Source organism: Pelophylax lessonae (genome assembly GCF_965119305.1).
Source record: "Pelophylax lessonae genome assembly, chromosome: 8".
NCBI classification, from domain to species: domain Eukaryota; kingdom Metazoa; phylum Chordata; class Amphibia; order Anura; family Ranidae; genus Pelophylax; species Pelophylax lessonae.
In genome coordinates this window covers 288,282,360-288,294,020 of record NC_138775.1, presented here as the reverse complement: position 1 = coordinate 288,294,020, position 11,661 = coordinate 288,282,360, and the positions used below count along the sequence as shown (strand labels likewise).

Below are 11,661 nucleotides of genomic sequence, written 5' to 3'. Positions count from 1 at the left end.
CGTTAGCTGGGGAGCCAGTGCATATGACTGGCGGCTCCGATGGCCGCCGGCCACTCGCAATCTCCCGCAGCAGAGAGAGAAGGACAGACGGCTGATGTAAACACAGCCGTCTGTCATTCTCCCTGAAGTGATCACAGAGGCTATGCAATCCTGCTATATAGGATCGCATGTCTTTGTGATTACTTTACAAGCCACGCCCCCTGACAGAATCACGCCCCTAGGGACACATTTAACCCACTGATCACCAGTAATGTTAACCCCTTCCCTTTCAGTATTATTACAGTAACAGTGCATATTTTTAGCACAGATTACTGTAGTAATGTCACTGGTACCCCCAAAAAAGTGTGAAAAATGTCAGTTAGGGGTCTGATCTGTCCGCCGCAATGTCACAGTCCCACAAAAAAAAAAAAAACGCAGATTGCCGCAATTACTAGTAAAAAAAAATAAAAAATAGCAATTACTAGTAAAAAAAAAAAATGACAAATCTTTCCCTTAGTTAGTAAACGCAATAACTTTTGCACAAACCAATCAAAATACACTTATTGCGATTTTTTTATCTAAAATTTGTAGAAGAAAACAAAATTGACCTAAAAATATTAAAAAAATTTCGATTTTTACATTTTTTTTTGAGAATTTCATATAAAAAGAATGTGAAAAATATTGTAATTTTTTCAAAATTGTCGCTCTTTTGTTTATATCACAAAAAAATTAATTAAAAAAATAAAAAAAAAAAATAAGAGAAAAAAAAAAATAAAAATTTGCACAGGTGATCAAATACCACCAAAAGAAAGCTCTATTTGTGGGGAAAAAAAGGACGTCAATTTTGTTTGGGTACAGCGTCACACGGCCGTGCAATTGTCCGTTAAAGTATCGCAGTGCCGAATCGCAAAATAGGGCCTGGTCTTTGAGCAGCCAAATCCTCCGGTCCTTAAGTGGTTAAACAAATGTCTTAACACATAAATAGCAAAGAAAATGCCATAATAGATTTGTTACCTGTACAGTAGAGGAATTGAGGTATTCTGCACACACTCCCAGGGGCTGAACCAGAGCCGACACCGCCTGAGAGAGCAAAAAATCATCATGTGTTATAATGCAAAGAATTCAACCTGTAATATTTGCACATACACTATATTACCAAAAGTATTGGGACGCCTGCCTTTACACACACATGAACTTTAATGGCATCCCAGTCTTAGTCCGTAGGGTTCAATATTGAGTTGGCCCACCCTTTGCAGCTATAACAGCTTCAACTCTTCTGGGAAATCTGTCCACAAGGTTTAGGAGTGTGTCTATGGGAATGTTTGACCATTCTTCCAGAAGAGCATTTGTGAGATCAGGCACTGATGTTGGAATGTCCTTTCTTGTATAAGAAGAGGCATGGACTCGAGAGAGAGATATCATTTTGCCCCTGTACAAATCATTAGTAAGACCTCATCTGGAATATGCAGTTCAGTTTTGGGCACCAGTTCTTAAAAAGGATATCGGGGGAACTGGAGAAAGTGCAGAGAAGGGCAACAAAACTGATAAGAGGCATGAAGGAGCTCAGCTATGAGGAGAGATTAGAGGAAGTGAATTTATTCTCTCTTGAGAAGAGGAGATTAAGGGTGATATGGTCACCATGTATAAATACATAAGGGGGGATATGATCACCATGTATCAATACATAAGGGGGGATATGATCTCCATGTATCAATACATAAGAGGTCCATATAGTGAACTTGGTGTTGAGTTATTCGCTTTAAGGTCATCACAGAGGAAAAGGAGGCACTCTTTACATCTGGAGGAAAATAGATTTCATCTCCAAATACGGAAAGGTTTCTTCACAGTAACAGCTGTGAAAATGTGGAATAGACTCCCTCCAGAGGTGGTTCTGGCCAGCTCACTAAATTGCTTTAAAAAAAAAGTCCTGGATTCTTTCCTGGGTGTAAATAATATAACTGGGTACTAATATTTATAGGTAAAGTTGATACAGAGAATATCTGATTTCCTCTCGGGGGGATCAGGAAGGAATTTTTTTCCCCTGGTGTAGCAAATTGGATCATGCTTTGCTGGGGTTTTTTTTGCCTTCCTCTGGATCAACTGCAGGTATAGGATTGTATATATGGGATTGTATGGTTGTGTTTTCTTTACTGTTTTTTTTTTTTTTTACTGGTTGAACCCAACGATGTAACTAGAGCTGAGACTGGCTTGCAGTCTGCGCTCTAATTCATCCCAAAGGTGTTCTATCGGGTTGAGGTCAGGACTCTGTGCAGGCCAATCAAGTTCCTCCACCCCAAACTCTCTCATCCGTGTCTTTATGGACCTTGCTTTGTGTACTGGTGTGCAGTCATGTTGGAACAGGAAGGGGCCATCCCCAAACTGTTCCCACAAAGTTGGGAGCATGAAATTGTCTTGGTATGCTGACGCCTTAAGAGTTCCCTTTACTGGAACGAAGGGGCCAACCCAACCCCTGAAAAACAACCCCACACCATAATCCCCCCTCCAAAGGATTTGGACCAGTGCACAAAGCAAGGTCTGTAAAGACATGGATGAGCGAGTTTAGAGTGGAGGAACTTGACTGACCTGCAGAGAGTCCTGACCTCAACCCGACAGAACACCTTAGGGATGAATTAGAGCAGACTGTGAGCCAGGCCTTCACTCCAACATCAGTGCCTGACCTCACAAATGCGCTTCTGGAAGAATGGTCAAACATTCCCATAGACACACTCCTAAACCTTGTGGACGGCCTTCCCAGAAGAGTTTGCATGTAAAGGCAGGCGTCCCAATACTTTTGGTAATCTAGTGTATGTTACGGTACCTCCAAGAAAGACAATAGGGAACCATTCTTGGATACAAGGGATGATGTCAGATGTGTTTGGATCAAGACGGCTGAAAGGACTGCGTCTTCTCTGCCTATGCAGAACAAACACAGACACATCCCGCTCTCTTATATGGGCGGGCGGATGTAAACAGACCGCCTGTCCGTTTACACCCGACTGCCATACGATCCGATAGAAGGGCAATGGATCCCCATTAGTCTGTTTTTAGCAGGTTGCATGGGATGTAAGCGGGTGTGAACACATGGACACCCTTTGCTCCATAGAAGAGAATGAAGGGTCTGATTGGATCTGCCTGAAAAACATAGGTGGACCCAATGGGACCGCTAGTGCAAAAGGCATATAAATGTTGCATTATAATAGCAAGTGTTAAAATACAGCAAATCAGAAAAACCACGCGTCTTACCCCAAGTTCTATATTGTCGGAGTTCAGCTTGGACTGAATTGCAGAGAATCCACCGAGCTCTCCAAACTAAAAAAACAAGACAATTAATGGACATTCAATTCTAATAGGACAATAAATAAATGTTAATTTCTGAGCGTGCCTCAAAGACTCACCCTGTTCACCAGATCCACCAACCAACCATGAGGCTCCTGAGAGACACAAGAGAAGAAATCAGCATCTGATATACACAACACATAATAAATATGGAAGGAGATGGACACCGCTCACCTTCTGCATGGTGCTGGCTGGTGATAAGGCAAATGTATTTCCCTCACCGAACACATCCGCCCAGTTCTTCTGGCACATCTTCATCCGATTCTTGAAATGGTATTCGTTATCGGGATTAAAAGCCTGGAACAATTCATGGAGAAATGAGACTTCAAATTAGCATTAAAGCACAGCCAACCCTTAAGACCATGTTCCATGGTACCACCCATAGACTAATATGAAGCGCAGACACATACAGCATGCCAAAACCACCCTCACCCCATGGCACACCCATAGACTAATATGAAGCGCAGACACATACAGCATGCTAAAACCACCCTCACCCCCACTCGAATCGCAGCGTGCATCATACTAGAGCATCCAGATTTTGTTTTTTGTTTTATATTTAGTGCGGCTTCGCCTGCATAGTCCTGTCATCCCACATTTATAGACATTACAAGTCTCATCCACCATCACAGCAGAGGGACTGAGCACAGCAGCCTCAGCACGATATAATTATACAGTGCCTTGCGAAAGTATTCGGCCCCCTTGAACTTTGCGACCTTTTGCCATAAAGATATAAAAAACATAAAGATATAAAACTGTAATTTTTTGTGAAGAATCAACAACAAGTGGGACACAATCATGAAGTGGAACGAAATTTATTGGATATTTCAAACTTTGTTAAATAAAAAACTGAAAAATTGGGCGTGCAAAATTATTCAGCCCCTTTACTTTCAGTGCAGCAAACTCTCTCCAGAAGTTCAGTGAGGATCTCTGAATGATCCAATGTTGAACTAAATGACTAATGATGATAAATAGAATCCACCTGTGTGTAATCAAGTCTCCGTATAAATGCACCTGCACTGTGATAGTCTCAGAGGTCCGTTTAAAGCGCAGAGAGCATCATGAAGAACAAGGAACACACCAGGCAGGTCCGAGATACTGTTGTGGAGAAGTTTAAAGACGGATTTGGATACAAAAAGATTTCCCAAGCTTTAAACATCCCAAGGAGCACTGTGCAAGCGATAATATTGAAATGGAAGGAGTATCAGACCACTGCAAATCTAGGAAGACCTGGCCGTCCCTCTAAACTTTCAGCTCATACAAGGAGAAGACTGATCAGAGATGCAGCCAAGAGGCCCATGATCACTCTGGATGAACTGCAGAGATCTACAGCTGAGGTGGGAGACTCTGTCCATAGGACAACAATCAGTCGTATACTGCACAAATCTGCCCTTTATGGAAGAGTGGCAAGAAGAAAGCCATTTCTTAAAGATATCCATAAAAAGTGTCGTTTAAAGTTTGCCACAAGCCACCTGGGAGACACCAAACATGTGGAAGAAGGGGCTCTGGTCAGATGAAACCGAAATCAAACTTTTGGGCAACAATGCAAAACGTTATGTTTGGCGTAAAAGCAACACAGCTCATCACCCTGAACACACCATCCCCACTGTCAAACATGGTGGTGGCAGCATCATGGTTTGGGCCTGCTTTTCTTCAGCAGGGACTGGGAAGATGGTTAAAATTGATGGGAAGATGGATGGAGCCAAATACAGGACCATTCTGGAAGAAAACCTGGAGTCTGCAAAAGACCTGAGACTGGGACAGAGATTTGTCTTCCAACAAGACAATGATCCAAAACATAAAGCAAAGTCTACAATGGAATGGTTCACAAATAAACATATCCAGGTGTTAGAATGGCCAAGTCAAAGTCCAGACCTGAATCCAATCGAGAATCTGTGGAAAGAACTGAAAACTGCTATTCACAAACGCTCTCCATCCAACCTCACTGAGCTCTAGCTGTTTTGCAAGGAGGAATGGGCAAAAATTTCAGTCTCTCGATGTGCAAAACTGATAGAGACATACCCCAAGCGACTTACAGCTGTAATCGCAGCAAAAGGTGGCGCTACAAAGTATTAACTTAAGGGGGCTGAATAATTCTGCACGCCCAATTTTTCCGTTTTTTTATTTGTTAAAAAAGTTGAAATATCCAATACATTTCGTTCCACTTCATGATTGTGTCCCACTTGTTGATTCTTCACAAAAAATGACAGTTTTATATCTTTATGTTTGAAGCCTGAAATGTGGCAAAAGGTCGCAAAGTTCAAGGGGGCCGAATACTTTCGCAAGGCACTGTAGTCCAACTGCACTTCCTGCAGCCCCATAATAGGAGGTCTGTATGGGTAGGAGCCTGTGCCCTACACCCACGACAATGGTGCAATGGTCTGCAGGCTTCTATGCAAAAAGGTAGCAAATGCACACTGACCACAAGATCAACATTGATGCATTTACTTCTTTTTGAAAAACATGGACTGTGCCTTTAAGGTGTAAAGATATTTTGATGAAACAGCCAATGACATCCACATTTCATTAAAGGTGAACACCATGTTTGAAGTGATATTAAAAGGTTTCGTTTTTTTTTTTTTTTACAACAGCGTTATACTTACCTGCTCTATGCAATGGTTTTGCACAGAATGGACCCAATCCTCCTCTTCTCAGGTCATCCCGCCAGCGCTCCTGGCTCCTCCCCTTTGACCAGTGCCCCCAATAGCAAGCCGCTTGCTATAGAGGCACTGGAGCGTGCGCATTCCTGAGCCCCACTTCCACCCCCCCCCCCCACTCTCTCCTCATTGGCTTACTGACTGTGATTGACAGCAGTGGAAGCCAACAGCTTCTGCTGCGTTGTCTCAGCCAAGAGGGAGAGACCCGGAACAGCCGAAGCTCCTGTGCACATCACTGAATCGAGAGGGAGCTCAGGTAAGCATTTAGGGAGGCTGTGAGGGGAGCAGCACACAGAAGGTTCTTTATCTTCATGCAAAGAATACAAACCTTCAGCCTTTACAACCACTTTATGACCATGTTACATATACAATATATTCAGGGTGTACAATGTAACATGGTGTTCCCCTGTCCACATAACAGCCCCCCTTTGACAGTGTGAGGGGGTTCTTCTCCCATGCGCAGCTGTGGACACAGCTGATCACGTGGTAAGGAGCCTACGTCACAGGCTCTTTAATGTGATGAGAAATGTGGTGTGCCCAGACGACACACGGCATCACTGATCGCCACGGCTTGTTCTGAAGGACATCATAGGACACAGGTGTCAAACACAAGGCCCGGGGGCTGAATCTGGCCCGCCAGGCCATTTCATGTGGCCCTCAAACCTCTCCTGCATCTACGGCACCACCCTCATCTCTTCTCCCCCCCTCGTTTTAGCAGTCAGCAGCAGAGAGGAGGACAGAACCCCTCCGCCAGATCTTGCGCTTCTTTGTGCAGCAACACAGAGGCTCATGTCCAATACCCTATACCGTCTCAGCAGTTATTAGCATAGTAGCAGAGAAGACAGAACTGCTCCTAGAGATCCTGCACCTCTCTATGGCTTTCTGCCTCCCCTGGTCTCAGCATTCACCAGACTCTGGTCCTCCTCCAGACCCTGCATTCTCTGCTTCCCAGCTCTGCCCCTAGCTTCTTCCTTGAAGCAGCACGTTAAGGGGGGTGCACTTTTATTTAAGGGAGTGTGGGGGACTCATGATTTTGAATGGTGGGGGAGCTCTTGACATCTGATTTTAGGGAGGATAGGGTGCTTTGGACATCTAGTCTTACAGATGCAACTGGTCCTTTTAGGGTAACCATAATGCTGATGTGGCCCACGATGAAATCAAGTTTGACACCCCTGTCATATGACTTCCAGTCAGGACAATGGAGCCCCCGCCCAGCCATTATTCCGCTATAGGCCAGGTGGCAAGGTGTTTAACCACTTAAGGACCGCCCCCGCCGCAGCTATACTGCGGCAGGCTGGTATACATCGGTCGCGTACCTGCAGCTAGGGGGCGCTTCCACCCCCACTCGGCAGCAGGGAATCCGATGCACGGGGCAGGCGGCTCCGATTGCCCCCTGACACCCGCGATCGCTCCCCACTAAGAGAAGAACGGTCAGTTGTTGTAAACACAGCTCACCGTTCTTCTCCCTGGAATGATCACAGAGCTCATGTGATCCTTCTATATAGGATCACAGGTCTCTATGGTCATTTCACAAGTCCCGCCCCCATACAGTTAGAAACACGCCCCTAGGTACACAATTAACCCTTTGATCGACCCTGGGTTAACCCCTTCCCTGTCAAAGGCATTATGACAGTGCATATTTTTAGCACGGATTACTGTAGTAATGTCACTGGTCCCCCCAAAAGTGTCAGTTAGGGATCCGATCTGTCCGCCGCAATATCGCAGTCCCGCAAAAAAAGAAAAAAAATGTGCATATCGTCGCAATTACTAGTTAAAAAAAAATAAAATAAAATAAAAATGACAAATCTTTCCTGTAGTTAGTAGACGCAATAACTTTTGCGCAAACCAAACAAAATACGCTTATTGCGATTTTTTTTTTTTTTTTTTTTTTTTTTTTACGAAAAATATGTAGCAGAATACAAAGTGGCCTAAAATGTTAAAAAATTTAGATTTTTAAATTTTTTTGGGGAATGTTCTATAGCAGAATGTGAAAATGATTATTTTTTTTTTCAGAATTTTCACCTTTTTTTTTTTTGTTTAAAGTGCAAAAAAAAAAAAAAAAAAATCGCACAGATGGTCAAATACCACAAAAAGAAAGTTCTATTTGTGGGGAAAAAAAGAACATCAATTTTATTTGGGTACAGCGTTGCACGACCGCGCAATAGTCCGTTAAAATAACGCAGTGCCGAATCGCAAAAAATGGCCTGGTCATTAAAGAGGAAGTAAACCCTCCTCTGTAACTTTTACCTATAGGTGATCCTATGATAAGGGTTACCTATAGGTACTGTAAATATCTCCTAAATATGCACCGTTTAGGAGATATTTACCTTACATGCAACCAGTGACATCACTGGCGCATGCGCTCTGAAGGAAAGGCCGCTCGTGCTGTTCCTTCCAGGGCCCTGTGCCGTGACCATCGACTCCCGCGCGCGGGAGTGACGTCACCGCGGCTCCGGCCAATCAGATGGCCGGGTGCCGCAATCCCGGAAGACGGGCGACTGGACATGTCGCCCGTCATACAGGTAAGCGGGCGGCATGGCGGGGGCTCATTCTAAGGTAAGTATTTCATAATGAGCTAGTATGCGATGCATACTAGCTCATTATGTGTTTCTCTTTCAGGTTGCAAAAAAAATAAAAAATCTATGGGTTTACAACCAGGGGGGCCAATCTTCAGGTCCAGAAGTGGTTAAGGAAACATTTGCTATTGTATTTTGTTATTAAATGATCGGTTTGAACTGCCCAGGTTTGTAAGGGGCGTACTATAAAAGATGGCGGGGCATTTGCATGAAAACTTGTCATGAAAAAAAAAATGGCGTTTGCCACGAGGTCCCTGCGGCGCGTTAACTTCATACATTTCTCATGGAACTCCACGCTCCTAATTCCTCCCCACAGAACACAAGTGAGGAATCTTATTGATCACGTTTATACATTAGAAGGGAATAGAGCACTCAGTCCTTCCTGTGAATTGCCCGGAGCATTTAATAAATGACTAAGCGGGTAAAGTGCCAGAACTGTTAATGGAAGCAATAAGAAAAGCCTGAAGCAGAAAGGACGCAAACATTACCATTGTCAGCACACCCAGCAGACCGGAGGGAATCGGCTCCTGCTTGATTCTTTCTGCCACAAGCTCAATCAGCAACATCAGCATGTTGTAGATGCCCTCGTGGATCTCGGTGCCCCATTTGTGGACAGCGGTGGAGGTTAGCAACTGGAAGAGAAACAGAAAGTGATGTCAGCCCACGCACAAAGCAATAAAACAATCCCGTATTATCAAAGATTACATGCGTGTTATTTAAAAGGATAAGTTCACATTTCAGGTGTAATGCGTAACATGCTCCAAGACCCGCCCCCTGCCCCCCTGATCCTCCACACTCCCTGCGACAGCGGGCAGGGGATCTTCTTCCCGCAAACGCTGTCACATTTTATATAAATAGCACAGGCTCCGCCCACACAGCTGCATCATTCATTCATAGCGATCTATAAAAGAGAGCTACAAGTACCATCAGTCATTCCAGCTGACGGTTTGTAGTTCTCAAACTGAAAGGGCGCCGGTGAGCACCCCCTTACAGTTCATTCACAGGCCCTGCAGCTTGTCAGTACAGAAGTAGGCGCTGAAATCTGCAGGATCCTGACACTGCAGCTACAATCCAATGATCATGGCATGCAATGCTTTGCAGGCTTCTGAGGGAGTAAAAAAATAAATGCACTTTTTTTTCATGCAAAAATATGTGCATTATTTTTTTTCTCAAAAAATTAACTTGGCCTTCAGGCTGTGTTTACATATGTATGCTGGGGCTCCTACTGCACTAATGGTTATGGCTAATGGTTGCCAGCACTTCAACCGACAAAGTTATCTGAAAGATAATATAACAAAAAGTGCAGCACTAAATAATATCGGATACAATCAAATGACAATGTATCCAAAAGCGAAAAAATAAAAAAGTGCAATGGAGTCTTTGAAAAAAAAAAAAAATAATAATTATTCAATTTATTTTTTCAAAGACTTTATTGCACTTTTATTTTTTCGCTTTTGGATACGTCTTCCCATGCGCGCCTGTAGGCCACGTTCCCATGCGCGCCTGTAGGCCCCGTTCCCATGCGCGCCTGTAGGCCCCGTTCCCATGCGCGCCTGTAGGCCCCGTTCCCATGCGCGCCTGTAGGCCACGTTCCCATGCGCGCCTGTAGGCCACGTTCCCATGCGCGCCTGTAGGCCACGTTCCCATGCGCGCCTGTAGGCCACGTTCCCATGCGCGCCTGTAGGCCACGTTCCCATGCGCGCCTGTAGGCCACGTTCCCATGCGCGCCTGTAGGCCACGTTCCCATGCGCGCCTGTAGGCCACGTTCCCATGCGCGCCTGTAGGCCACGTTCCCATGCGCGCCTGTAGGCCACGTTCCCATGCGCGCCTGTAGGCCGCGTTCCCATGCGCGCCTGTAGGCCGCGTTCCCATGCGCGCCTGTAGGCCGCGTTCACACGGTTTTCAGGCTGGGGTCCGATGCTTTTCTGTTTACCATTCAGGTCCAAATATTTGCCTGAATTCGCACTTGAACCGGACCCAAAAACACACAGGACCCTTTTGGAAACCGCAGTGCAGCCGCCGCGGACATGAGTGTTATTATTATTTTTATTTTTTCAAAGACTTTTATTGCACTTTTTATTTTTTCGCTTTTGGATACGTGTTCACATACGTGCGCCTGTAGGCCGCCTTCACATACATGCGCCTGTAGGCCGCCTTCACATACGTGCGCCTGTAGGCCGCCTTCACATACGTGCGCCTGTAGGCCGCCTTCACATACGTGCGCCTGTAGGCCGCCTTCACATACGTGCGCCTGTAGGCCGCGTTCCCATGGTTTTCAGCCTGGGGTCCGATGCTTTTCTGTTTACCGGTTCAGGTCCGAATTTTTGCCTGAATTCGCACCTGAACCGGACCCAAAAACACACAGGGCCCTTTTGGAAACCGCAGTGCGGCCGCCGCGGACATGTGTGAACCGACATCATTGAGAGCAGGTCACACTCGCAAGTCATGCAAACTGGATGCAGGAAAAAGCGCATCCAATTTGCACATATAGTGTGTATGGCCCATTAGGCTGGGTTCACATAAGATTTTCTGAAGACTTTTTCCTTTAGATTTACCAAAACCATACAATATGAGGTCAAACCTAAACACTTTCAATTTGTATGCAATCAGGCCGGCCTTTGCACTACATAGAAAAGGTAAATCTGAAGGAAAAAGTCTTCAGAAAATCTTAGTGTGTATGGCCCTTTAGGCTCCATTCACATCTAGGCGTTGCTATTTTTACATCCGTTTTTCGGGCATTTTTGCAGTGTTTTGAGTTGACAAGTGAATAATGAAAAGCACTTCGCCTCCTCTAGGCAGCGAGGATGCCGATGCACTGGGCTGGCGGCCACGATTCCCGCCGGCCACCCACGATCACTCCCCGCTGAGAGAGAAGGACGGTCTCTATAGTCATTTCACAAGCCCCCCCCCCCCCCCCAGTTAGTAAACATTCCCCCTAGGCTCACCCTTAGGCTCCGTTCACATGTAGGCGTTTTTGGGGCGTTTTTCTGCTCTAGGATCAGCTCTCAAAACGCCCAACAAGACAAATCCTATTTATTTCAATGGCCCCTGTTCACATCTGAGCGTTTTGAAGCTGTATACAAAACGCCCAACGCTCAAAAAAGTACATGAGC

General features: G+C 45.2%; 1 protein-coding gene across 1 annotated transcript in view; it reads right to left on the bottom strand.

Moving 5' to 3' along the window:
* USP24 (ubiquitin specific peptidase 24) overlaps window positions 1-11,661 on the bottom strand; it is a 215,226-nt gene that overhangs the window by 135,829 nt on the left and 67,736 nt on the right. The window contains exons 4-8 of the mRNA XM_082264831.1: window positions 9,037-9,180; window positions 3,490-3,612; window positions 3,375-3,410; window positions 3,223-3,288; window positions 994-1,059 (exon numbers count right to left, since the gene is read on the bottom strand). Of these exons, the coding sequence (XP_082120957.1) occupies window positions 994-1,059; window positions 3,223-3,288; window positions 3,375-3,410; window positions 3,490-3,612; window positions 9,037-9,180 (435 nt within the window). The remainder of the gene's footprint in view (window positions 1-993; window positions 1,060-3,222; window positions 3,289-3,374; window positions 3,411-3,489; window positions 3,613-9,036; window positions 9,181-11,661) is intronic.